At 56.0% G+C, this 25,942-nt stretch overlaps 3 protein-coding genes across 8 annotated transcripts in view; 2 read left to right on the top strand and 1 right to left on the bottom strand.

The window, feature by feature from the left end:
* Positions 1-20,013, top strand: part of SBNO2 (strawberry notch homolog 2) — a 63,201-nt gene extending 43,188 nt beyond the window's left edge. For 4 of the 5 annotated variants that reach the window (XM_035569930.2, XM_035569931.2, XM_035569933.2 and 1 more), the window contains 27 exons: positions 179-271; positions 904-1,000; positions 1,430-1,590; positions 2,035-2,168; positions 2,700-2,790; positions 4,137-4,280; positions 4,806-4,923; positions 5,363-5,468; positions 5,950-6,103; positions 6,518-6,694; positions 7,167-7,264; positions 9,681-9,763; positions 10,769-10,969; positions 11,535-11,710; positions 11,923-12,054; positions 12,334-12,469; positions 12,925-13,037; positions 13,554-13,625; positions 14,070-14,178; positions 14,453-14,527; positions 14,872-15,015; positions 15,239-15,333; positions 15,668-15,760; positions 15,954-16,085; positions 16,319-16,395; positions 16,558-16,748; positions 16,916-20,013. In XM_035569930.2, the coding sequence (XP_035425823.1) occupies positions 179-271; positions 904-1,000; positions 1,430-1,590; positions 2,035-2,168; positions 2,700-2,790; positions 4,137-4,280; positions 4,806-4,923; positions 5,363-5,468; positions 5,950-6,103; positions 6,518-6,694; positions 7,167-7,264; positions 9,681-9,763; positions 10,769-10,969; positions 11,535-11,710; positions 11,923-12,054; positions 12,334-12,469; positions 12,925-13,037; positions 13,554-13,625; positions 14,070-14,178; positions 14,453-14,527; positions 14,872-15,015; positions 15,239-15,333; positions 15,668-15,760; positions 15,954-16,085; positions 16,319-16,395; positions 16,558-16,748; positions 16,916-17,541 (3,828 nt within the window). In that variant the 3' untranslated portion in view covers positions 17,542-20,013. The remainder of the gene's footprint in view (positions 1-178; positions 272-903; positions 1,001-1,429; positions 1,591-2,034; positions 2,169-2,699; positions 2,791-4,136; positions 4,281-4,805; positions 4,924-5,362; positions 5,469-5,949; positions 6,104-6,517; positions 6,695-7,166; positions 7,265-9,680; positions 9,764-10,768; positions 10,970-11,534; positions 11,711-11,922; positions 12,055-12,333; positions 12,470-12,924; positions 13,038-13,553; positions 13,626-14,069; positions 14,179-14,452; positions 14,528-14,871; positions 15,016-15,238; positions 15,334-15,667; positions 15,761-15,953; positions 16,086-16,318; positions 16,396-16,557; positions 16,749-16,915) is intronic. The other variant, XM_050715600.1, reaches the window with a different exon arrangement.
* A 1,173-nt stretch (positions 20,014-21,186) lies between these two features.
* GPX4 (glutathione peroxidase 4) lies at positions 21,187-23,046 on the bottom strand. The gene is made up of 7 exons (XM_035569989.2): positions 22,952-23,046; positions 22,712-22,806; positions 22,323-22,467; positions 22,064-22,215; positions 21,933-21,957; positions 21,628-21,687; positions 21,187-21,467 (listed from the first exon to the last, which is right to left on the bottom strand). The coding sequence occupies exons 1-7, from the start codon at positions 23,027-23,029 to the stop codon at positions 21,435-21,437; spliced, it is 588 nt and encodes a 195-aa protein (XP_035425882.1). The 5' UTR covers positions 23,030-23,046; the 3' UTR covers positions 21,187-21,434.
* Positions 23,047-23,192: 146 nt separating this feature from the next.
* Positions 23,193-25,706, top strand: POLR2E (RNA polymerase II, I and III subunit E). 2 transcript variants are annotated; one of them, XM_035569987.2, is made up of 8 exons: positions 23,194-23,343; positions 23,464-23,638; positions 23,728-23,843; positions 24,221-24,301; positions 24,513-24,571; positions 24,759-24,837; positions 25,252-25,332; positions 25,413-25,706. In XM_035569987.2, the coding sequence occupies exons 1-7, from the start codon at positions 23,287-23,289 to the stop codon at positions 25,315-25,317; spliced, it is 633 nt and encodes a 210-aa protein (XP_035425880.1). In that variant the 5' UTR covers positions 23,194-23,286; the 3' UTR covers positions 25,318-25,332; positions 25,413-25,706. The 2 variants fall into 2 exon arrangements, with proteins under 2 accessions (XP_035425881.1, XP_035425880.1); XM_035569988.2 differs by lacking the exon at positions 24,221-24,301 and having other exon boundaries at positions 23,193-23,343.
* The last annotated feature ends 236 nt before the right edge of the window (positions 25,707-25,942 follow it).

Here is a 25,942-nt window from a genome sequence, read left to right as displayed (position 1 = left end):
GGGCTTGTCATTCACAAACAGAAAGTATTAAAGCATTGACGTCACCGGAGTGTAAGGTCTGAGCACAGAGCACAAGTGTCCTCACTGTTGTTGTGTTTTCGTGCTTTAATTTGCTGGAGCTGAGGCTGGAGGGCTGGAGGTTATGGCTGCTCTCTGACCTGCGTCCTTTCTGTTCCAGCTGTTCTCACCCAGCAGATCGTTCGGTGGCTTGAACAGCTCAAACGACCCCGTTCCTGCTGTCCCCAACACCCCGCTCCTCATAAGCTACCAGGTGAGAACCACAATCTGCTCCAGCAGAACCGCACATCGAGCTCTTAACTCGGTACCGACACTGTGCGGGGAAGAGCAATTCTAACCACGTTCCCTTCAGGGGGAGCGAGACAAGAAAATCAGCCAGATACATTGCAAGTCACTGCCCTTTCCCAGAAGTGCCTCGTATCTCCCTCGGTGGAACCTCGCTGCGCTAGGGAGTGATGTGTGCCTTCTGTACAGCTACATCAGCAGTCTGTAGGGGCCGTTCTTCCTGGAACGCGTGCCTTCGCTTCACGCTGCCAAGTACCAAGCTGAGCTGAAAGCTGGTCCAGGTCCCTTACTTGGGGTCAGGTTAGAGCACGGTTGGGCAGAATTAATGCTAGCCCACAACCCGTCTGAAAAGTGATGTAAACATCTTTTCCTAATTCGGTGTGGACTAGGCCCTGAAAGTAGCTCTTAAAGCACTCGCTAGGGCTCTGGGGTGGGCTCTTGACGGCGGTTTTCCTTTGTTGCTGGAGTCTGTAAATGAGATTAATTGTATCCAAAGGGGTTGTGAAGTTGTGTTGGGATGGATTAAATGGTAGCTTCTGGGACTGTGTCCATAGGCCAATGAGAATATTAATATTTGGTCAATGCTGTTTTTCTTTTCAGTCTCAGGCTCCTGCAGAGGAGGATGATGAAGGTGATGAGGAAGAAACAGAAGAGTTGGGACAAACGGAGACCTATGCAGAATACATACCTTCGAAGTGTGAGTGTCTTGGTACTACATGGGCGTGGGAAGGGCTGTTAACTCTGCTGAGAACCAGCCTAATTAGCTGCTCCCTTATCTTCATGCGGGCAGAATGTGCTCTTTGCCACGGCCCATCCCAGGCCTGTGACATTGTAGGAAAGCTTCACCAACGTACTGTCCTTTGTTGGTGCTACGCAAATTTAACAGGATACTTTCTGTTGTCTGCTTTTGGGGTAGGCATGGCTTGGTTCTGGCAGTCTGAAATTTCAGTGGAACGAAAGAGAGAGGAGAGCAGCAAGGGTTGGGCTTGTCTCTTGTGTTCCTGAGGCTGCAGGCTGAACGAGACTCTTTTGTAGTCTGAGGCTGCAGGCTGAGTGAGGCCTGCGGTCCTTTCTGAGGTGCTCCATGGGAATGAAGAACTTACCTGCTTTTTGTGTTGTCATTTAGCCAAGATTGGGAAGCACCACCCTGACCTCGTGGTTGAAACGAGCACTCTGTCCAGTGTCCCCCCACCCGACATCACCTACAGCCTTTCCCTGCCTTGCTCTGTTGCCGACAAAGGGTCACTCTCTGCACTACAGCTGGAAGCAATCATTTATGCCTGCCAGGTATGTGGCTCCACCTTCCCCAGCTTGCATGTCTGAGACTAGAAATAAACTTTTTTGTACAGACAGATGCTGAAGTGAGTTTTAAAATAACCTGTAACACAGGTGATGAACCTTTGGAAGCGTTAGCATATGGCATTTTAAATGCTTTTTGAAAGGATTATTTGAAACCAGGGTTTAATGACCTGTGGGGTCTGCTTCCCACAGATGCAAGAACTCTTGACTATTGTTGCAGGAGGGAGTGCTTAACATTTCTGGGGGCCTTTTCCATGAACTGCCACTTGTGAGCTCAGCCATGACACCTGGCCTGTCCTGATGTTTATCTGAGCAGGAAATGCATATCTAAGAGATAGGTGAAAGGGTTAAATGTTGCTCTAAGCTCACATGAAAGTTGCTGGCAAAAGGCAAATCTCATTTAATTTCCAATTCTGCTCATTGATTCTGCAGCAACATGAAGTTTTATTACCCAACGGGCAGCGAGCTGGGTTCCTCATTGGGGACGGTGCTGGAGTTGGAAAGGGCAGGACAGTTGCGGGTATCATCTTTGAAAATTATCTTAAAGGGAGGAAAAAAGCTCTGTGGTAAGTTGTTCTCTTTTTTTTTTTTTTCCCTCTTTTCCCGTAAGACCTTGGAGTTAGTTTGAAACTGGGAGTAAGGAATTCCTTAGTGCTGATGTTGGCTTTATAGTTGACTCATGCTGTGGCCTTGGTAAGACGTTCCCACCTCTTTGTGCCTGTTTGCTAGTCGTGAAATGGGAATCTTTCCCCTGCAGCGGTGGCAGAGAATGAATCACTATGAAAAAACAAATTGTGTACCCTCAGAGTGCAGGGTCGAACCTCTTCCTGCTCTCCTTGCAGTTGGTGGAAGGGTGTTTATGGACTTCCCAGGTGCAGAATTGAGCCCCTGGAGCATGGGGCTTTACTGCAGAATAGACACCACTTGTCATAAGTGCCAGACCAGAGTCTGCTGTAGGATCTTGCACTGAGGTGTGTGGGCAGTTGGAAATGTAACAGTTTTATACACCTACAGTTGCTTTAGTCACAGCTATTAATCACTGTGCATGCCCCGACTGTCTCCTTAGGAGATAACCAGGCCCACGCCTTGCTTTACAGGTTCAGCGTCTCCAATGATCTCAAGTATGATGCTGAGAGAGACCTGAAGGACATTGAAGCCTCCCACATTCCTGTGCATGCTTTGAATAAGGTAGGGGAGAAAAGTTGTAGTGCTGTTCTGGAAAATCAGCCTACAGCAGCAGTCAGGTGGATCTGTCTTCGCGGGTAAAGCAGCAGTCACTTCTGCCTCTGCATGGCTGGTGGCACAGGCAATAACAGGCTGCAAGCTGCTTGCTGTTCCCTTTTCTCAGCGTGTTCTTCCCACTCTGGACTCTTGCTATTTTTGTGCACTCTCCAGAGCTGCACTGCGAGTACAGATCTGTTTTCCCCAGGGAGCGAGATGCGTCTGCATACATGTGCAAAGTACAGCAGGGCTCGAGCCCTTTTCACCATTCCTGCAGAGGGAAGAGCCCCTGCTAGGTGTGGCTGTGCTGTGCTCTCGTGGGCTAACGTCTCCCAGGATTGGTTTCAGGGCTTTTGCTTTTCAGAACGTGCGAGTAAAGGGAGCCCAAGTGAACGCCCAGCTCGGTGCCTGGCAGGGGACTCGAGATGCACAGTGCCGTGCCTTAGCACAGGGGCACTTCCCCTGAGCTGCTTGGATCCGAATTTTCAGACTTCCTCCCAGTTACCAGCGATGAGGACGCAGTATATTTCAAAGGAACGGCCAGCAGCTGTTAAGTGGTTATTCGCAGGGTTCTTCATCACCCGTGCTTTAGCCTCTTGTCCAGGCTTGTGTTTGCCACCCGGCCGTCCAGTTTGCTGAAACATTCTCCTCTGGTTTTCAGTGGTGTTGAACAGCCAGCTCTTACAAAGTCAATGGAAACCACATGTATTTGACACCTCTGAATGCAGTCCATTAACAGACTGAAAGAGATGTTTGTTTCAGACCAACAACCTTTAAATAGAACTTTCTTCAAATCAGGACCTTGTTTTATTTGTTTGCCTTCCTACTTTTTATTTTGTTACAGGTGAGACCCAGGACAGAAAGGCAGCAATCTCACCTGGCCAAAGAGAGAATTATTTTCTAGAAGCAATTAAAATAGATGGGAGGTATTAAAAATAATTAAACATTCCAAACTATTGCTTAAAAAAGGAAGCAGCTTCACTCGGCCGGAAAATTGAAGTCCTAGTGTGGTCTCCACCTTGCACTGCGTGCATCCAGATGTGCTGACACGTTGGCAGGGGAGCTTAGCCAGGCATTTAAAGTCCCTGTCATCACCATGTCTCAGTGCCAAGTAGAAGTGCTAAAGATGTCAGCTACCAGCAGGCTTTTGTCTGTTCTGCTGTCATATTGGGTTTTGTTCTTGAAGGCAGGAGCGTGTGCCCTCCACAGCCACAGCACAAGCAGCGGTCCTGGCTGTGGGCAACGGCTGGAGGTGGTGTACTGCAGACAAATGTCACAAGCACCTGCACTCTTGTTCCTTCTTCTTTCTGCAGATTAAATATGGTGACACAGCTACCTCAGAAGGAGTCCTCTTTGCCACTTACTCTGCTCTGATTGGTGAAAGCCAGGCAGGCGGACAGCACAGGACGCGCTTAAAACAAATTTTGGACTGGTGCAGGGAAAATTTTGATGGAGTTGTATCCTTTAAAAAAAAACAAAACAAAACAGAAGAGAGGAGAACTGCATGCTTATGGTTGTACTTCGCCAGGGAACAAAGAGCTCGGGGCCAGCTCATGTCACAGGGAGCAGCTGTGCAGGGCAGCCTGGCGCATGGGGTCAATATTTAAAGTGCTGTAAGCACATGCGTCCCCCCCCTGCTCCTCTGTCCTCCTCCACAAGCTGCAGTGCTAATTGGAGGAGGGGGAGAACACAGCTGGCATTAACCTTTTCAGCATTCTTCTCCCTCTGCATTGATGGACTCGCTCCTGGGCAGCAAGATGTACCTTAAAAACGAAGGGACAGAGGGAGGGAGAAATGGCTTTATCTCTGAAGAGCAAAGGGTAGGCAAACCCAACAGATTTTATGCAGCGTGGGCAATGAGTCTGTCCTGTTAATGCTGGGACTGATCATTCAGTTGCTTAGGGAAGCCTGGGATGTATTTTGACTGCTGCCATCCTTATGATGAAATATATGCTTTCTCCTTAACTGACATTCCCTTTCAGATCGTGTTTGATGAATGCCACAAAGCCAAAAACGCCAGCTCTACTAAAATGGGCAAAGCAGTGCTGGACCTCCAGAACAAACTGCCTCGAGCAAGGGTTGTTTACGCCAGTGCCACAGGTAAGCTTCTCTCTCAGCATGGCGTGGGCACCAGGTGTAAACTGGTGCCAGTCGCTTGTGTGCTCTGAAGGATGCCCTTGGGATGTGAGCACGTACACGGAGAGCGCACGTTTGTGCAAGGGCGTGCAAGGAGGAGAATGGTACTACAGCGCTAGAGGGGAGCTAGGATGCTGACTTCTGTCGCTGCCGTTACTTGTGACTTTTTGGCAAGTCAGGCTAATTTCTCTTCAGTTTAACCTGTTCCCAGCCAGCTTTTCAGCTGTATGGTGTTACCTGCCCAGTTAGTGTACGGAGGGGAGTGTTTGGAAAGGCCCCTGGGCCTACTGATGCCCTGATGGCAGATGACCGTCCTTTGAAGAGTTCACTTCGCTAGAGTTGTAATTGTTAGAGCCATCTACAACTGCTGTGGTTTTGCTAACAGTGAATTCTGTTCAAACAGGTGCCTCTGAGCCAAAAAACATGATTTACATGAGCCGCCTGGGGATTTGGGGGGAGGGCACCCCATTCAGAGCATTTGATGAGTTCCTGCATGCAATTGAAAAGAGGTAAGACACGTCCAGCATCCCTTTCTGTCTGGCTTATATTTTGTGGCAGCCTTTGTTTGGCTCAGAAGGAGAAGTGCTGGCCAGAGAACCAATCGATAGGGTTGGCTGGGTTCCTGTTTGCTCATGAAAAAACAAAAAGTCCAAGCCGTCCCAGCAGTCTCATGGCTGAACACTCTGTACATGTACAGGGGCAGCCTTTAAAGAGCAGGAGAGACAGCCAGGGCATTTTCAGAGGAAGGGCAGAGGCCATTTGTATCGCTGCCCTTCCACTCAAGGAGCAACGAGAAGACCAGTGTGGGTCGGTGGATCTTCTAGCTGGCACTGTCCTCTCAGTTTCTAGAGAAAACTCCTCCAGCTGTCCTGTAATTTGGCTATTTGCCCCTTTGAGAAATGGGTTCAAAGCCTGTCACGTGCATGTGTGAGGGCAGCTCGAGCCAGGAGAAGTGGCTGAAGGTGTCTCACAGCTGTCTTCCTCTCCCAGGGGGGTTGGTGCAATGGAGATCGTGGCGATGGACATGAAGGTCAGTGGAATGTACATTGCCAGGCAGCTCAGTTTCACTGGCGTGACCTTCAGAATCGAGGAGATCCCGCTGGATCAGCAGTACAAGATTGTCTACGACAAAGCAGCAAAGTTGGTGAGCTGGGCCCACTGCAGTGGGGGAGACGGATGTTTAATCGTGCTCTAGGCATTGCCACTTGTTACGTGGGAGGGTTTGAGGTCCCTGAACATGGCCATCACCGCAAACTTGGGGTTTTTAGTAAGAAAGGAAGGGGGTGCATATGCTCAGTTTACATTAAAAAAAAATCTTTAAGTCTTTTACCTTTTTTGCTTCTGTTTAAATGTTCTGTGTTCATAAACCTGGGCTTGCAACATCATGCTAATGCAGAAAGGAGGGAACGAGCAGACTTGGTTCAGCGTAACGCAGCAGCATCAGTATCAATGTTAAATCAGATTATCAAACCTCAGACTGTTCTAATAACTGCATGCACAGCAGTAATGAAAAAGAAAAACGAGGTATTAACTCAGCCTTTCTCGGTACTGTCTGCAGTGGGCAGAGGCCTTGATGGTGTTCCAGCAGGCAGCCGACTGGATCGGCCTGGAGTCCCGGAAATCCTTGTGGGGTCAGTTCTGGTCAGCTCACCAGCGCTTCTTCAAGTACCTCTGCATTGCTGCTAAAGTCCGGCGGCTCGTGGAGCTTGCCAAGGAAGAGCTGGCAAAGGATAAGGTGTGGTATTAGAGGCTGGCTGCAGCGGCAGCAGCCATCAGTCTTACATTGCAAGTGTATTTTTGTAGTCTCCAACCAAAGAGAATTAATTATCGTTCAGATTTACTTGAAGGCAATCTCAGATCTCTTTAAGGCTGACTTTCTCTCCAGATTAACCAGAATGAAGTGCAGTGTCTGGGTTTCTGAGAACATTTACAGTAAATTATACTGGGGAGTTAATACGACCTCCTCTTCTGAGGTATTACCCACGGTGTGTCTGTGGTAGACATGCGCAAGCTGACTTCAAACAGTGTTTTGGGTCGTGTTCAAGCTAGGAGAGGTTCCAGGCCTTTTACCTTTAGCACAGCCCTGTCTTTACATCCATCAGGGACAGGGTCCAAGGAAGATGTACCCGGGACTGTCAAAAGCAGTCCCCTGAGCCTGTAGGTGTGGGCCTGACGCTCGCTGTGCCATCCCTTGTGTCTCCTCGCAGTGTATCGTCATTGGCCTGCAGTCCACTGGGGAGGCTCGCACCAGAGAAGTCCTGGATGAGAACGACGGGCACCTGAATTGTTTCGTTTCTGCTGCAGAGTGAGTTAAAAATCTTGGGTTTTTCTTCCTCTGGAGGGGATGCATGGGAGGCTGGAGGCATGCTAGGGAAAGCCCTGCCCTAGGGCCACTTAGAACTTGAAGTTCCACAAAGGCAGTTTCATAAAAGCCTCACCCTACGCAGGCTGTAAATAGAGAGAATGCTTTGTTGTGTCCTGGAGGCCTGATTTCTTTAGCGTTGCTTTGAGCTAGGTCTTGGATTTTTGGAACCTCCTGTGGTCCAAACCTGCATGAGGAGCCTGATCTGACTGTCTGCACGCAGAAAGGAACTGACAGGTGTAGGAGAGCCAGAAATGTGAGCTCAGGTGCAGTTCGTGTGGGTCTGACCCTGGAAAATAGGGCTGTTGACACTGAAGAAACGAGCGAGGGAATCTCGTGTCGTGACAGAGGCTGGGGTAGTGGAAAGCCGCGTGGCTGGAACAGCGAGAGGCAGGAGTGGCTCAAGGAGTTCGGGTTCTCTGGGGCTGGCTTTCGGGACGAGTACAAGGCAGGACACGTGGTTCTGCTGGGGCTCTGCAGCTCCACCCTAGCTGAAGGGGGAGCTGGTTGTGCCCGAAGTGCAGCCAGCAGCAGGACGCGCGCTGCCCTTTCAGCAGAGGCTGAGGATCACTCTCCTCATTTTGGCACCTTCCAGAACGCCAGCCTGTCCTGGGCTGCTCCTGCACGGTGGGTGATGAAAAACTGGGGCGTTGGATTGAGTTGTTCCCTCTGCAGGCAGCAGGGCTGTTACTGTCCTTGTTTGAAATGAGTTTTAATGCTGGTGAAAGCAATGACAGATGCCCGAGACAGTGTGTGTCCAGTCCAGGCCCATCTCCCTCCCTTATTGATGGGAGGTTTTGTGTTGGCCTGTGTCCGTCACTCTGATGTGCCCAGTCCATTCCTGAAAAACAACTAGAGGTTGGTGACAGCATGCAAGACAAATCTGACAACTGCTGGGATTGATTTGGTCTCCTGAACTGGTTTCTGCCTCGCAGAATTCAGAGGAACTCAATCTGGAGGACCCCGCGGTCCCTTGGGGCCTCTCAGCTTTCGAAAGAGGAAAGCTCTGTCCCCGATCACACGCGCTGCTCAGCTCTGTCCCCAGCTGCAGAGGTAGGAGCTGTTTGCTCAGCAGCATTGGCCAGATAACTCCGTGTCTTCTGGCATCAGCTGAGCCTCCCATTGCAGTGTCCTGGTTTTACAGCACTTCGGGGGATTTCTCGAGGGGAGCGTGCTGGGAAGCAGCAGTTGTTTAACAGATGCCGAGAAACAGGGGTAAAGCTGGTTCTGCAGTGAGTGCGTGCCAGCCCAGCCCTTTGTGTGCAGGGAAGATGGGGAGTGTCAGGACGAAGAGCAAGGTTTCACGGCAGGGAGGCTCCAGACCTGAGAGTTTTTGCATTTTGTGCCCAGGTCAGGCCAGCACAGGGGACAGAAGGGCCCTTCTGGTGCCGTGTTGTTGCTGTCGCTCTGCAGCCAGCCCTGAGCTCTGCCCCGTCAGGGAGTGGTGCCGACTCTGTCTCCTTCAGCCCCTCGCACCAAGGGTCTTAGAGTCCCCTCCCTGGTTCCCAAGGCTCCCTCTTTGTCCCACGGGCGAGTTACCATGTCCATCCCTCTCAGCTGTTGCTTTCAACATTTTTTTTTCCAACCAGAGCTCATCCAGCACTGCCTTCTCATTGCACTGGGGGTCATCCCCATCCGACACGATCAGCATTTAAGCGTTTGCTCTTTTGTTTGCAGAACAGCCCACAGAAACATTTAATTTCCACCTCTTCTGATTTTCCCATTCACCTGGAACCACTATGTGTCCCATGTTTTGTCACCTCTCTCTATGTCGTGGGCAAGCGGGCCCATGCCCCGTTAACCGAAGGACTTGGAGCACATTTCTTGGACAGCCTGACAGAGGTCTCTGCTGTCAGAACGTGGTCTGGGACTGGCTGGATTTTTCAGCAGTGATGTAACAGCTTCCCAGCATAGCGTTTCCCGTTTAAAACTCCCTCTCAGTTGCTATATAAAGGTCTTGCAACTTGGGCATGGTAGCACGGAGCCCAGGGCCTGCCCTGCTTTTGTAGCAGCATCTCCCGAGTGCAGCAGGGAGCCCGCGGCAGAGCGCTGTTCTCCCAGCACTGCAGCTCGCAGCCTGCCCTTGCCGTGCCAGCTCCACGGCCTCAGGTCTGCCGGCTCAGACCTTGTTCCTGTGGCTGACTTGCGTGTCTCCAGCAGAACCCTTTTGGTGAAAAGCTCTCAGTCTGAGTCCCTGCTCTTCTGGAGCGTACCAGTGGCTGGCTGACCACGTGCTCGCAGTTGTGGTGCTGGGTTTGCCCCCTTCCTTGAAATGTGCTGCTATCTCAAATACACATTGCTACGTGATAACCGGCAGATGTTCCTGGTAGCTAGAATAAATTTTGCATCTTACTTTCAGAGGCGTCTTTCTATCACTAATTCAGAAGCACTTTCCTTCAACCAAAAGAAAGAGAGAAAAAGGAACTGGCATTAAAAGAAAACGTAAGAGCACACTCCACTGCCCAGCATCTGACTTCCTGCCTTGCTGCTTCACCCCAGCCACTCAGCTTTTTCTTTTCCTTTTTCCCTTTTCCCTACTTCATGCATTTGCTACTCTGCCCTGGTTTCAGTTTGCCCCCCCGCACATCTCCCGGCACTGTCTCTCCTCCGGAGGGCAGCAGCTCTGTAGGTCCCTCACCCTCTCCTCCTCCTAACCCACTTCCCCGTCGCCAGCGTAGATCTGAGCCTCCACCTCTTGCCCGGTAGCTGCGCACCTTTCCCGTAGCTGCTTCCTTACCTAGGCTGGGGGGCGGATTGCACAGGAGCTCTGGCTGCACGTTTGAAGCCCTCTTGCAGCACGGGGGGGGTTCTCCACTCCTTACGTACAGCGTGGCAGTGTCCTGGGAAAAAAATCACCTCCCTGCCAGAGCGTTGGCTGTGGCTGCAGGTAAGAGCAGTTTGGGATGGGGAAGGGTGGACAGCAGTGCAGGCAGGTTGTGGAGGTTGTCCTGGCTGGTTGCTGCTGCAGAGCAGCCTGTGCAAGCTGGTTTCTGTGACCCCTCTCACGTGGCAGGGGCATGTCTTGCTGTGCTTGGAGGTAAATAACGCCCCATCTACAAACACCAAACACCAGTGCCTCCCCGCTGCCTGCTCATTCCTCTGGGGGCAGCCAGACCTGCAGGCTCCTTCCCTGAGGAGTTAGCACTGCTTGGGGCTGGCCGTGTGTTCATCCTGACGTGTGCAACCAGCTTCAGCCCTGATACGAATTGCCTTGTTCTTCCTTTCTCTCTCTTCCTTTCTCTTTCTCTCCTTCCCCCTCTCTCCCTCCCTTCCTAGCCGTCCTCCCCTGCCCAAGAAGCGTTGTCTCTCCAAGGTCAACCTTTCATTGGGGGCAGTCTCAGCTATTCCGTGGTTTCTCCTCCTCTTCTTCCTGAGCTGGCACTTGCTGTTTTGCATCGGTGCACGAGGCGGGGACCCTGCCCTGACACCCCTCGCTCTCCCTCACAGGCAAGCCGAGGGGCCGCTGCGCCAAGGCGCTGAAGGGCATGTGTGACCCCGCGGGGGTGATTAAGATCAGCGACGACAGCAGCACGGACTCCGACATGGGGCTCGACAGCGACTTCAACTCCTCCCCGGAGTCCGTGTTTGAGACGGACGATGTCATCTTCGTGGAGCACACCTACAACGGCTTCGCAGCCGAGGACAGAAGTAAGCCGAGCAGCAGCACGGGGCTGGCTCCCTCCCTGCTGCTGGCAGCTGGGAACTGGAGTCGCTTCATTCCTTAGCGTGTGGCACGTGGTGCACAGGAATGCAGCCGGAGGCAGCCGCCCACCCTCTGGCCTGCGAGCAGGACAGCTGCAGATAACACGTAACCCTTGTGGGGTCTGGCTGAGGGGGTGGCAGTGTCCAGGAGCTGATGTGAGACGACCCCTTTGGCGTCTACTTGGAATCGCAAAGCTCCTCCTATGCCTGGGACAGCTTTACTGTCTTGGCTAGATTTTACCCTGGGACAGTCAAACTTGCGCTTGTGAGGTGGATTCCCAGTAACCTGCCGTCACCAGTCAGCAGGGAGAGTTTGCCCTGCAGGCTCCTTCCCCCACTAAAACAGGGAGAAGCAGAGAGGGAATTTACTACATACTCAGCAGCTTTCATTGCAAGGCAAGGTGTCTTTACCTGCACGTCAGATATTATGCCCAAAAGCTCTTTGGGACTTTTTTTCTCTCTGATTATTTGCATTTACCAGGTGGCTTTAAACTTTTGCCTTTTACTGCAGGTAATTTTCACATGCTGCCTTCCCAGAAAGAGATGCATGGCCTGAGAGAACTAGAACACGTGGAAAAGATGAAGCAGGACCTCCTAGCAAAAGTAAAAGCACTGGGCAAAGAGCTACCTCTCAATACCTTGGATGAACTCATCAATCACTTTGGGGGCCCGGACCATGTGGCTGAGGTAATCCTTCCCAATCAAGAGTGTATTTCGGTGGCACTGGGTGACAGGAAAAGGGACTGGCAAAGGGAGCTCCTGCTTGAAGAGAGCTTCCTCTCCTTCCTTGCTATCTGAAAAAGCTGTTGGGAATTGACCTCCTAAACACTGTACAGGTGCCCTGTGCAGGTCTGTCCTCCCTGCTAACAGCCTCTCTCTCTCCCGTGTGGCACATGCAGATGACCGGGCGGAAGGGCCGAGTGGTTTGCAGACCGGACGGCTCGGTCATGTTCGAGTCTCGTGCAGAGCAGGGCCTCTCTATCGACCACGTCAACCTGAAGGAGAAGGAACGTTTCATGAACGGAGAGAAGGTGAGTGAGGCTTGAGCCAAGGAAACCTCCAAACGTCTGCGTGGGAGTGAGTGCATGGAGAGGGGAAGGAAAGGGAGGGTGTCTGTGCATGCTTTTGCCTTGCCAGCCTTAGGTCAGGAAGGCTCTGCATCTGTCTGTCTGTGCCTGACCTGCTGGAGCGTGACAAGAGGCCTAAGTCCCTTCATGGGCTGCTGCTGCCTTTTGGCTGCTTCCTGTAACGGTTTTGCAAATATCCAGGAGCCTCGCTCCCTCTTCTCACACGTTGTTTCTCTCCCTTAGCTTGTAGCAATAATCTCCGAGGCTTCCAGCTCAGGTATCTCTCTCCAAGCAGACAGACGGGTGAAAAACCAGAAGCGCCGGGTCCACATGACGCTGGAGCTGCCCTGGAGCGCAGACCGCGCCATCCAGCAGTTCGGTGAGTGCTGAGGGTTCTTGCTCAGTCCCCTTCCCTGAGCATGGTGCAGACTGTGAAGCGTAGGGCAGCCCTGGAAAGGAAGGCGACATAGTCTCCTGAGCCAGGGGATGCCTGGGGATTTCTGTTCCATCCCGTAGAGGCTTTGTAGGATACAAAGGGCCAGTTCCTCAGTACATGAGCACAAAAGAAATAGTGCAAGTCCTAGCTCAAACTGGGGAGTCACTCCTCAGCCCCAGAGAGTAAGGACTGTAAACTCAACTCCGGCAGGGTCTCAGCAGCACCAAGGTGATGAATGCAACTGTACCTTTGTCTTTTCCTCCCACAGGAAGATGTCATTTGAAAGCTAGCATGACACGAAGAGTTGTTTTGGCTCTCACCTCCTGCTCAGTTTCTCTTCCCGTACCAGACAGGAGGTACCAACCTCTCCTTTCACTTCTGTTCTCATGTCCCTGTAGGTCGAACGCACCGATCGAACCAGGTTTATGCTCCAGAGTATGTCTTCCTTATCTCTGAGCTGGCTGGGGAGAGGAGGTTTGCATCCATCGTAGCAAAGCGTCTGGAGAGTCTAGTAAGTGCCCTGTATTAAAGAAGTTAATGTGTCAGTTCCAGTTCTTTCCGAATGGCTTCCATTTTGGTGCTTCTACTGGCATGGCCTGTGTAACTAGTACGAGGGATTGCATCACCCCCTGACTGAAGGCATTGCCGTGGTGGAATGCAGAAGGCCTTTAACATCCTGGGATTTGGGAAGGGAAGTGAAGAACGTGTAACCAAGGGAACAGGAGGCTTTTCGGGGAAGCAGAACCGAACTCCAGATGTTGGAATTCCCCCCATGCTGTTACAGGAGCATACACCCATGAATTTCTGGAAAGCCAGTGGAATAATTAATGGAATAACTAATTAGTCTGTTTCATTTTAATTCCCTTCTGATAAATCCCCAAATACTTTGGTAAAGTCTCAGTATTCTAGACAATCTCTGCCTGCCCACAGCATATTCGTGTCCTGACCTCTTCTGACTTGGGCCATCCTTCTCAGGTGTTTTGCATCAGCTAAAAGTAAGAACTCTGTGCTTTGTTTGTCCTCCTAGGGTGCCTTAACTCATGGAGACCGAAGGGCCACTGAATCCCGAGACCTCAGCAAGTACAACTTCGAGAATAAGGTAACTCGCAGCTGTTTTCAGGGTAGCTCAGCCAAAGAGGGGTTGAAGCAGTTGGCAAGTGCCTTCAGTAGCAGCCAGGGACGGGAAGATCACTGCTGGCATCTACAGGCAGGACCTGGCCTAGCAGCAGCAGCACCCAGCACAAACGCAGCCCGGTGTACAGCACCCAGGACTGAGTTAATGATCAGTGTGCGCATCCTGGGGGTTGGACCCTTCTGGGGAGCTGGAAGGGCACTTGGGCGACCAGCCCCTGCCCCGAGGGAGCTGGTGGCAGCGCTGGGGGTGGGCTCCTGCACTCTGGTCCCCTGGGGACAGGGGAGGCCCCTGCCCGCAGCGTCCCCTTGCACAGCCCTCACGTCGGTGGGGTTGCTCTGCAGAGCCAGCCCGCTGCTGGGCTGCCGGTGTGGGGTTCCTCTCGTGCATGACTCTTGTCTCCTTTCGCAGTATGGGGCTAAAGCACTAGACAGAGTTCTTTCCACTATCCTCAACCGCACGGAGAACAGAGTTCCTGTGCCCAAGAGCTATGACAGAAGAGAGGCTGCGTTTTTCTATGGTAAGAACATTATCAGCTCTGGGTTTTCTGCTCTCTTGCTGGCTGGGTTGGTCTCAGGGTTGGGACGCTTGAAGAAGCTCAGAGAGAGGGAGCAGCACCACTGCCCTAGCAGCTCCCTGGTGAGCAGGACAATTGGCCACCCTGCCAGGCAAAGGGGAAGACGGGCATGGGACAGTCTTAGCTGTGAAATAACGGGCACAGCAGGAGGGGAAGCAGCCCTGCAGGACTGCTGGGGCTGGCACTGAAATACTTAAGCTGCTTTCTGTTTTTCCAGAAATGAAGCAAGGTCTCATCTCTGTGGGGATCTGCTGCAATCAGATGAAGTATGGCACTGTCCCAATGGAGAAGGGTATGTGTCAAACATTTCCTGTCCAATGTAAGGGGGAAATGAAGGAGGCAGAGGTGTCGGGGCACAGCCTCGAGGGGTTTGCTGTGCAGCTGGGGCAGAGCAAGGCACTGCTGTCACGAGGGCAGAGTCCTGCGGGGATCAGCTCATGCTGCGGAGCACGTTTCCCCACTGCGGCCTGGCAGCTGACAGCCTGGAGGAACAGCCCTTTGGGTGCTCTCCTGTGCCTTGGTGCTGTGCTGCCATCAGGAAAGGACGGGTCTTTGCTCGTCGGGTCTCTTTGGGAGCGTGCTGGTCGGTGCCGTGCCCAGCTCTGCCGCCTTCCCTGACCCGCCGTGCCCTTGCAGACTGCTCCATCACCAAGTTCCTGAACCGGATCCTGGGTCTGGAGGTGGACAAGCAGAATATGCTGTTCCAGTATTTCTCTGATACCTTTGATTATCTGATTGAAAAGGACAAGAAGGAGGGCAAATACGACATGGGCATCCTAGGTAAGCAGAAAGAGGGGTGATCATACCTCTTCCTACTGCACCCTGCGGTTCCCTGCTCCTCCCTGTACTGACCACTGGCTGTTGCAGCCTGCGCTGTCCCCGTGGCCTTCGCAGGTGCTTCAGTGTCCCAGCCCCACTTAGCACAGCTCCTGCAACCCCTGTGCAGGAAGAGAAGATGGGAAGATGGTTCTTACGTGTGTTTTGGTCTTTCCTCATGCTACAGATTTAGCCCCAGGAGTGGATGAGATCTATGAGGAGAGCAAGGAGGTCTTCCTGACCCCTGGGCACCCGCAGGATGGGCAGGTCGTGTTTTATAAGGTAGGCAGCCTGTGCAGCTGTCGCTGCAGTCCGGTCTTCTCCAGTGCTTCCCAGGCTGGGGCTGTGAGCTGCCGGGTCCCTGCCTCGTGGCTGTGTGTCATGTTTGTGTCACGTTCGCCCTGGTCATGAGCAGGTCGCTGAGGCTGGCAATTGCACAGAGGAAGCAAAGAGAGGCCCTGCCCTGCTCCCACGGGGCTGCCGTGCCCCGGAGTGTAGCCTGGTACAGAGCCTGCTTCCAGGCAGCTGAGGGTGTGATTTGTGAGACAGACATCGGTGGGCTTGTGGGCTTGTCCTGCGCTCTGAAGTTACAGAATCCCTGTGTGTCTCCATTTAGATCAGCGTTGACAGGGGCCTAAAGTGGGAGGAAGCTTATGAGAAGTCGCTCAAACTGACGGGATCTTTCGACGGGTTCTACCTCTCCTACAAGGTAGGTCCCTGGGCTCTGACAGTGTGGCACCTCAGCTCGAAGGATGGCTCCTTGGAGAAGGTCTGTGGCTGTCAGAGGCCCTCGGTCTGTCTGACCTCGTGCTGGGGGCTGGGAGGTGCCTCCAAGAACCTCCAACGTGGAGGGGCGCTGGGGTGAGAGGCTGTGACTGTAACCATCAGCTCTACCCCCACAGATGCGGGGCAGCAAGCACACCTGTCTGCTGGCAGAGCAGAGCCGTGGGAAGAACTTCATCCTCTACAAGCCCAATATCGGGAAGCAGAGCCAGCCCGAGAGCCTGGACAGTCTGCACAAGAAGTACCGACGGGTAGGTGGGAGCCCTGCCGCACGGGGAGAGCAAAAAGCACCTTCCTCTGGGCAGGGGTGCCTGAGGACGTTTACCAGAACCCTTTTAGGACTCCTCGTAGCCCCGTTGGGGGTCAGGCAGAGCTGTGGTGGTAGCATCCGGGTGTCCTGACACCAAGCCCTGCATTTGAAGTGTGAGCTGGGTGTTGGACAGAGGAAAATCCCAACCCCTGTCTGTAACTGGCTCTTCTGCAGGTGCTGCCCGAGGAAGCCAAGGAACACTGGGAGAGCTGTTACCAATTCTCCTTGAAGAAGTGCAACCATGCTGTCTGGTAAGGGATGTGCAGCCCAAACCTTCCCGGAGCGGGAGGCCCGTCCTGCACCCCTGGGTGCTGGGGACAGGCTCTGGGCTGTGGCCGCAGGGAAGGGCCACGCCGGGGAGGGCAGCGCTCTGCCGTGCCGATTCAGATTGTTTTCTCCCCTTTGGACTGAAGGAACAGGAGCTGCAAGCTGATCCAGGAGGGGAAGGAGTGCTTCCAGGGCATGCGGCTGCGTCACTACTACATGCTGTGCGGGGCCCTGCTGCGGGTCTGGAGCAAGATTGCCAGCATCATGGCAGACATCACCAACACCAGCTACCTGCAGATCGTCCGCCTCAAGACCAAGGAGAAGAAGAAACAAGTCGGTGGGTGAAGTGCGGGGAAGGGAGCGGGGACAGGACCTTTCAGAAAGGGGAAGGGGTCCAGCTGCCCAGCGCCAAGGTTCCCCTCTGGAACAGGGCCGCGTCCCAGCCTGCAAGCACCCAGTGAGGGCTGGGGGGAGCTGAGGCACTGATGCGCGTTCCTCCCCTAGGGATAAAGATCCCCGAGAGCTGTGTCCGTAAGGTGCTGGAGGAGCTGAAGCAGATGGACGAGAACGTGAAGCGGAAGCACAACCGACTCCTCCAGGCACAAGAGCAGAGCCCGCAGTTCTCCCTGCCGCTGCACGTCCTGCAGCAGCCCCTGGACCTCACGCAGAGCGGGCCCAGGGTCCCCCTGCCCAGGCACTCCCTGCGCCAGGACGAGATCCTGGACCTGACCTACAGCCCTCCCAGCAACAGCATTCCCGACGTGGTGATGAACCCAGAGCCCAGCGCTTTGTGCTTCCCCTCGGAGCCTGTGCTCCAGCCACACCAGCAGCACAGATTGCCCTTTGGCTTCAGCCACCTTTCTGCCTTCAAGAGCCCCGACCCCGTCCTGGAGGGGAGCGTGCCTCTGAGCTCCTCGCTGCACGAACATCTGCCTCTGCCTCACCCCGGACCCTTGCAGACACTGCAGCAGCAGCAGCAGGAAGATTTTGTCCAGCAGGACGGGAATATCAATTTCAGAGAGATCCTGGAGGACATGCTGAGGACGTTGAATGGGGCCCCTCAAGACAACATGCTCCCCCAGGAGCGCCAGAGTGTGATCCAGTTCAGCGGGCCTTTCCCAGACTTCTGAGAGCCTGCTGGGTGCGCCAGGCGCTGCCCAGCCGCTGTGGATCCATATCCTTTGGCGCAGAGATGAGAGCTGGGGAGCCCTGGCTTTCCTACTGGTTTGGACTGATCCGTTTCTGTTTTTGAGGGAAGAAAAAAACAAACCTATAAAGCAAAGTTTATTTATATATAATATACAGTCAGGCATGTATAGATTTGTATATAACACGCTTGGGGGAGTCGAGTGCCGCCAGGTTCAGCTGATCTGGACTGACGGCCTCTGCCGTGTTCTGGTCCTGCTCCAAGGTCAGTGCCGTGCAGGACTGAGGAGAGGCTCCCCCTCCTTGCTGCCCGCCCCCTGCAGACTACTGAGTTTCCAAGCCGGGCCGGGCCTTCCCCAGCCCTCCAGCCCAGAGCTCTGCAGCCACTGCCGCCCCTTGAGCTGGGCAGGAGCACGTCGGCTCCAAAACAGCTGGAGACCGGTGCCCGACCGCTGGCTGACCACAGCGCGCCTGCCTCAGCTGGTGCCAGCTCTTCCACCAGCCCTGCGCTGCTCGGCACTGGGCTCCGGGCGGCTGGGCTGGAGGGAAGGTGGCGCTGGCTCAGAGGGGTCAGGAGCCACGGAGATCCCGTCCCTCTGTGCAGGAACAGCAGAGGGAAGCAGAGCCGCCTGCTCCTGCTCTGCCCTCCCCAGGGGTGGCAGATGCTGGCACCTCCGGGCTGCCTGAGCTCTGCAGGAGGGGACAGGAGCTGGCTGCACTCGTGCTGCCTCGTTTGTCAGCACCCCGACAGAGCTGCTGAGTCGGTCGGAGCTTGGCTGCACCGGGACCACGCGGGGACTGCCCGGAGCAGCAGGGCCACGCGCCCGTCAGCCTGCCTGCAGCCCCTGGCCAGCCCGCACTTCAGCCTGGCTGTGGCTGGCCGCGCTTCTCCCAGCTTCTCGCTGTCGTGCCCTGTCCTTTTACCCGGCCAGCTCCCCCTGACCGGGCCCTCCTGGTCCCGGTGAGCGTTGCTGCCCGGCCCTGAAGGGAAGAGGTCCCTGGGGAGCACCAGGGACGCGCGGTATCGCTGCTCATGCTGCAAACCCAACCTCCGATACCAAAGAGCAAAGGTCTGCTTTGCAAAGCACTGCCCCAGGCAGCCCGCCTGCCTCTCCCGCAGCACCCGGCCGGCAGGGCTGGGCGAGCTGCCTTCTCCCCGGGACAGAGGTCGCCTCTGGCCTCCTCTGCCACCACCCCTGCTCCAGCAGCATCGCGCCTCGGCGGGTCCCGGGGAAGTTCTTTTGTTTTCTCTGCCTAACCTAAGGAGTCTGCCGGGAAGCTGCCTGCTGGCAGGAGTGCTCCAGGCCGGGATCTCCCCTGCGAGCCTCCCCGCTGCCGTGTTTTTCTCTGCCTCGAGTCACCTAGGTGTTTCCTGGGAGCTGCACCAGGACGTTTCCAGGGGAAGGACGCGAGACCTTCCCCGGCTGGCCCGGCCCTTCCTCAGCGAGGACCTGGGGAAGGAGGCCCAGCCCGGAGAGGCCTCCGCCGGGGTCCCCCTGCCCGAGTTGTGATGGGGCTGGAGCTTTGTGTGCCTGGATGAGCCCCTCGTCCAGGCAGGGAGCTGCGACCCCCTGGGCTGCGGGGCTGTCCGGGAGCCCCGTTTGCTTTGGGTCTCTGGGGGCAGGAGCTGCCTGCCCAACGCGGTAAGACTGCTCCCTGCCCTTCGTGTGGGGGCTTCTCCTTCCCCCAGCTGGCATCGCCTCCCAGCAGCCCTTCGCCCCGCTGTTTTACTGTGCGAGGGAACCTCCTTACCTCACAGCCCGCACCAAAGAGGGGAGCCCCCAGCTGCTGCCCCGGGAGCTGCTGCGCAGCTTCTGCTCGCAGCCAGCCCCGCTCCTGCCTCTGCCAGCCTCGGGGCGAGCGGCAGCCTGTTCGAGTCCTGAGCAGAGCAAGAGCAAGGCTCTCCCCTTCCCCGGCCTCTGTTTAAAATATTTCCCGCTTCACAACACTCGAAGAGAGGCCCCGGCCTCGCCACGTCCCGGTTCGCTCGCTTAGCACTTGCCGAATCCTCGGCGCCGAGGGAAAGGGATGCCGAGGAAACCCAGCTCAGAGAGGCTTAAACTCAGGAATCGTGACGAGGGATTCTTGCTCTAGGCACCCTCCGCCAGCCACTTCGCCACCACTGCCCCGAGTCTGACCTGGTGGCCCTAACGTATGGTTTTAAAATATATGCAATTTTCCCTCCCTGATTTCTGGAGAGACAGAGCACCTTCAAGGAAGCCCTTCCCTGCCCCGATCCTGTGTTTTTGTCAGGGTTAATAATATGTAACGATATCTTTTAACTAAATTATTATGCAGTTGTCCTACTGATTGTATGTATTTTTAAATGAGTCCCTTTTCTCCTTCCCTTACACCTTTTTGTTAGCACTTTTTAATCCGCTTGTTGTTTGCCTTTGTTTTTCTATGTGTATTTATAATTAATTGAGATGTATATATGTAAAGAGATTTTTTTAGAATATGTGCCTTCGACTAATAATTCCTGAATTTTCTACTTGCTTCGGAAGGATCATTTTTCATTCTGCTCAGTAAAAATGCAAAGGAAGCCACGTAAGGCGGTTTCTGGAAGTGCCAGCTCTCTGTCTGTCCGTCCGTCCGTCCCCAGGTGTAGCCTTGCCCCCGTGGCCCCAAACCAGTGGCACCGAGGACGCCGACCCGAGCCTCCCCCCTTCCCCCTGGGGCCTCGGAGGGGATCCTCCCTGAGCCAGCCTGGAGGCCGGCCTCTGCCTCAGAGGCCGTTTGCCTTCTCCCCCGGCTTTGCTGTGCAAAACGCTGATAAAGGAGCCCTTGTTCGGCCGCGAGCTGCTGCGGCACTGGGACAGCTCTGCCTGGCAGCGCTGCTCCTGATCTTTACCCCAGACAGCGAGGGGCCAGCGGGCTCAGCACCCAGCAGCAACTCGTGCCTCACCTTGCGCAACTGCGGCTGGGCGTCGCGGCGCTGCTGCGAGCGTGTGGCAGGGCCCCGTGGGGCTGGGGGGGCAGCTCCTGACCGGGGGTGAGCGGTAAATAGGAGCCCCCCAGCCTCCTCGCGGCCCCGCTTCACGTGGGGGACCCCGGGGCTCGTCCCCCTCTGCTCCCCGCCTTCCTCCCCTGCCACACAAGGACAGGGCTTGGCACCGCAGCCCCATCCCCAGCTACGTGTGGGATTTCACCGTGTCCGGACAGGACCGGGTTTTGTTTTGCAGTAATTTTCTCTGGGTGGATCTTGCGCCACCGAACTGGGCACTTTAGTATTGGGGTCACTGGGGTGCTGCTGCTCGCCCAGACTCTTGCCTCGAGCCTGCCCCAGCTCCTTCTTGTTTTAGCAGAGAAATCTTTCTCCTTTTGGGAGCTGCCCTGTGGTTTGTGGTGCAGCAGGATTCCACCCAGGTGCAGGCAGCGGGACAGATCCCCCCAGGGGCTCCCCACAGCCACGCTCCTCCCTGCTTTGGCTTTTCTTGTGTGAGCCCCTCGGGGCTTCTGTTGACCCAGGCTTTGTGTGTAATTAATTCCTCTGTCAGCACTAATGAGGATTATCCCTGCTGGGCTCTGGTGAGCTGGCGCAGGAGTCGCATAAGGTCTCAGTCCCCGAGGTGCAGGGGGGCAGCGCAGCAGCTCCAGCCCCACCGCCACGCACACAGACACACAACCACTCATTTCTAGTACATTTATTGCAAGGGAACGTCAGGTGCTGTTTTGTGCCTACAGGAAAGGGCTGCCCAGCAGAGGCCACTGTCCCTGTGAAGCCTTCTTCCAGCAGGTGCACGCCAAATCTTCAGGTCTGCCTCACCAGCAAGCTGGCTTGAAGACAGACCATCATTTGTGCTGGGTGAGAAGAGTCCCCAGGGAGCAGGAGGGTCAGTGCTGGGCACATGAGACAGCGCAGGCGAGATGAGCAGGTCTAGAGGTAGGAGGGCAGGTCCTTCTCGATGACCTGTAAGAAAGAAGGGAGCATCACAGCGAGAGCATCGTTGCCCCGAGAACACGCCAGAAGCCCCCTGCGCCCTGCCTGGAACCCGTGTGCCGGGTGACCGCTTTCCCTGATGCCACAGGGCAGGCAAAGCCCAAACAGCGACCACGTGGGCAGCACTTACGTAGGGATCCTCCATCGGGCTGTATCTCTTCACCACTTGGCCCTCCCGGTTGATGAGGAACTGTGGAAGCAAAGCAGCACCCACATGGGTGAGTCTGGCCCTGACCCAGGCACTGCAGCCGTGGGGGATGGCAGAGCGGCCATGCAGCGGGGATCTGTGCCCTTGGGGCACTCCTACCCCCACATCCCAGAGCAGGGCCGGGACGCAAGGACCCCGCTCCCTGCAGCGCTCCGAGTGCTCCTCACCACCCCCACGGGTAAGGATGTGACCCCCGCGTGGTCCAGGAAAAGGCAGCGCAATCCTACCTTAGTGAAGTTCCACTTTATGGCACTAGGAGAGAAAAAAACAGGGGTGAGACACAAAAACCTTCCCCGCTGCAGCCAGGCCCCCTCGCTGTGGGGCCGGCCGCTTTCCGCAGCCCCCTCCCCGCACTCACTTGCCCAGGGTGCCTCTTCCCTTGGGCTGCTCCTTCATCCACTTCCACAGGGGGTGGGCGTCGTCCCCGTTCACATCGATCTTGCTGAACATGTCAAACTTCACCCCGTAGTTCTCAGCAAACGCCTTAATCTGTGCGTTGTCCCCGGGCTCCTGAGGAGGCAAAAGAAAAAGCGAAGGCCTCGGTGAAGCGGGCGACTCCAGGCACAAATCCTCGCGGCCCCAAGGTCAGGAGGACGCCGCGCCCCCTCCCCACGTACCTGCTTCCCGAACTGGTTGCAGGGAAAGCCCAGGATGCGTAAACCCCTCTCAGCGTAGCGGGCGTGCAGGTCGACCAGCTGAGTGTAGTTCACGGCGGTTTTCCCTCATTTGGAGGCTACGTTGGTGATGATGCACACGTAGCCCCTGGGGGACGGCGGAGAGGCGGCGTGGGACGGGGGGAGGCTGACCGGGGGGGGGGGGGGGGGGGGGGGGGGGGGTCGGAGGGAGGCTGCCTGTGGGGGGTGAGGCTGCCCCGGGGGGAGGCTGCCCGGGGCTGGAGGCCGCCTGGGGGTGGGTTGAAGCTGCCCCGGGGGGGTTGAGGCTGACCGGAGGCGGGGGGGAGGCTGCCCCGGGGGTGTTGAGGCCGCCCGGGGGGAGGCCGCCGTACCTGTACTTCTCCAGGGCCACATCGTTGCCGTCGATGTCCCGGGCGTGGAAGTCGTAGATGGCCTTGGCCGAGCGCCAGTCGTCCGCCTGGGCGCACTGCGGGGCCGCGGCACGCGTCAGCCGCCGCCCCCGGCCCCGACCGGCCCCGACCGGCCCCGACCGGCCCCGCTGGGTCCCGTTGTGCCCCGTTCTCCCCCCGCCCCGCGCCCCCCGCCGGGCCCAGGCCGTGCCCCCCCCTCACCATGCTCCGTCCCGCTCCCGCCGCCGCCGCCGCCGCCCAGCGCCGCAGCGCCCGGCCCCAGCCCCAGCCCCCGCCCATGGCGCCCCGCCCCCCGCCCCGCCCCCCGCCGCCTCTCCGCCACTGAGCGCCCGCGGGGTGGGGGGGCGGGGCCGGCCGCGTGACGGACAGCGAGGCTGACCAATAGAACAGCGAGATGGCACGGCGGAGGGGCGGGGCCTCGAGCGGGCGGACTACAACTCCCAGCACCACCACCACCCCCCCTCCTGCAGCTGAGGCCCCTGCTGCGGGGCAGCCCCGCCTGGCGCGGGGGGCAGCCCGGGGGCCTCGGCGGCAGCATGGACGACGAGGAGGAGACGTACCGGCTGTGGAAGATCCGCAAGACCATCATGCAGGTGGGCCCGGGGGGGCCTGGAGGGCCCAGGGGGGCCTTGGGGGCCGGGGGGGCCCTGGGGGCCGTGCCGTGCCGTGCCGTGCCGTGCCCACCCCCCCGGCTCACCCCGCCGCCCCCGCAGCTGTGCCACGACCGCGGCTACCTGGTGACGCAGGACGAGCTGGACCAGACGCTGGAGGAGTTCAAGGCGCAGTTCGGCGACAAGCCCAGCGAGGGCCGCCCGCGCCGCACCGACCTCACGGTGCTGGTGGCGCACAACGACGACCCCACGGACCAGATGTTCGTCTTCTTCCCCGGTGCGCCGCGGGGCCGGGCGGGGGGGGAGGGGGCCGGGTTCGTAGCCCCGGGGCTGGGTTTGTAACCCCCGGGTCGGTCTCGTCCGCAGAGGAGCCCAAGGTCGGCATCAAGACGATCAAGATGTACTGCCAGCGCATGCAGGAGGAGAACATCACCAGGGCGCTGATCGTGGTGCAGCAGGGCATGACGCCCTCGGCCAAGCAGGTACCGAGGCGGCGCTCCTGGCGGCCCGGCTGTCGCGAGCCGGGGGTGCTTTGTTTCTATTTTTCAGCATTGCTTAGGTTAACAGAAACCTCGAATTTCCACCCAGAGAAAATCTTTCGTAGAAGGCTGTTGTACCTTAACGCAGGCTCTTGGGGTGTTTAAACAGAACAGCCGGTTCTGGCTGCAGAATAAATGGCAGACCATGAGTAGTCGAGGGGCTGGGGAGAGAAGCCAAGAGCTCTGTTTGCTCTCTGTATGTGTAACCATACCCGTGCGAGCACAAGGACAGCAATACCACGCTCGCAGCTGGCTGGTCCAAACATGGGTGGGGTTATCCTAGAGCAGTGCTGCGGCCTGACGCGTTTCTTGCTCCTCAGTCCCTCGTGGATATGGCTCCCAAGTACATCCTGGAGCAGTTCCTGCAGCAGGAGCTTTTGATCAACATCACGGAACACGAGGTGAGCAGTGCTGGGCAGCAGAGCACGAGTGGGACGGTCGGTCTCATGCTGAGCTGCGGCTCAGGCTGCTCTGAGAGACCTCCCCTTGGTTGGAAGGCCGGGCTCTGTAGTTCTCTTCCTTCCCTGCACGTTGCTTGTCCCGCCACAGTGAGGAGACAGCTGCTCTCTCAGAATTTCTGGTCTCGCAATCTCTCTCTTCTGTTGTTTACAGTTGGTCCCAGAGCATGTTGTCATGACAAAAGAAGAAGTAACCGAGCTGCTGGCCAGATAGTATCCTTTGTTTGTTCCTTCCCTTCCTGTCTGGGTGTGATGCGTGCTTGCTTTGGGCCGCAAATGAAAACATCTGACTGTGACAGTTTATTGCTTTCTTCTGGTAGCTGTGCCTGGCCTCAGAACAAAGGGGCACCTGGGCCACTTGCTTGTTGTGCTGGTGGAGCTTCTCCTTGACTCTGTGCAGTAAGCTGAGGGAGAACCAGCTCCCAAGGATACAGGCTGGGGATCCTGTGGCCCGGTACTTTGGGATAAAGCGAGGTCAGGTAAGAAATAGAGTGGTAACAGGCTGCAGTGCCCCATGGGCAGGGCAGGGGGCTGTGGTAGCACGGTACTTCAGAACTCTAGAGACAAGAAGGGTTTCGTTCAAATGTAAAAGCTGTTACGGGTTAGTTCGGGATGTGTAAGCCAAGCAGGCTTCTGGCCAGCAGATAGCGCTGGGGACAGTCCTGGCTGCCTGTGGAACCAGCTGCCAACAGCTGTGACACCGGCCCCAAACTCTGCCACCCCGTCTGCTGTGCCCCAGCTGCAGGGAAGGAGCTCGGCACCGGCTGTCCCAGTGACTGCCGAGTGCTGCGGCTTTGTGTCCCTTCTGGGTGTGAGTGCACATGCGTGTGTCAGGCAGGGGAAAGTTGCCACCAGCTTCCATCCCTCACAAGTTCCTTCTGCCGGCCTTCCAGGTAGTGAAGATCATAAGACCCAGTGAGACCGCGGGCCGCTACATCACCTACAGGCTGGTGCAGTGATGCGGAGCTCTCGAGGTAAGGTGGAGCACTCGGCCTTGAGTGGTCTGCTTGGGGAGGTGTGAGCTGATCAACATCCCAAGTTCTCTTTCTTCCAGGTGCGGAAGGGTCCTGTGACAGCTCCGATCTCCCCACCCCTGGCAATTTACAAATGCTCTGAAGTGTCTGCCTTTTCACAGATGCGGTTGTTTTTCTTGGCCCAGATCCTTGTTTTCCAGCATAGATTCTGCTGTAACTCCTCATCCTTCGTAAAGGACTCATGCCATGAAAAGTAACTTGAAGCAACTGAAGTGTGCAGGGAGGAAGTGAGTGGAAAAAGGCCTTTGCTTTCCTATTATGTTTCATAGGATCTTATTTTTAATAAAGGTTTGTACTCTTACTGCTCTTCACTATTACTGTGTTTCTTTGTCTCTTCCAGTATCAAAGCCTTACAGCCTTTGCAAGTTTCTGTATTTTTCATTCTGTTTGGAATATATTGATGCTAGAACTGTGAGCTCCTCGTGGCTGAGCCAGGAGCTCATCCTGCAGAGCTCTGATCTGTCTGGCTGTCGCGTGCAGTTCTGACACAGCGGTTCAGACTTACCTTGTTGTGATCTGTTCTAGCCTCTGACCTCTGTCTTGAGACTGT

This window comes from Cygnus atratus, chromosome 26 (assembly GCF_013377495.2).
Source record: "Cygnus atratus isolate AKBS03 ecotype Queensland, Australia chromosome 26, CAtr_DNAZoo_HiC_assembly, whole genome shotgun sequence".
NCBI classification, from domain to species: Eukaryota; Metazoa; Chordata; class Aves; order Anseriformes; family Anatidae; genus Cygnus; species Cygnus atratus.
This window is presented reverse-complemented; position numbering and strand designations above follow the sequence as displayed.

Coding starts and splice junctions, on each gene's coding strand:
- POLR2E (XM_035569987.2), top strand. CDS start 23,287: ATGGACGACGAGGAGGAGACGTACCGGCTGTGGAAGATCCGCAAGACC. Junction 23,344..23,463: donor TCCGCAAGACCATCATGCAG/GTGGGCCCGGGG, acceptor CCGCCCCCGCAG/CTGTGCCACGACCGCGGCTA. Junction 24,838..25,251: donor TTGGGATAAAGCGAGGTCAG/GTAAGAAATAGA, acceptor CCGGCCTTCCAG/GTAGTGAAGATCATAAGACC.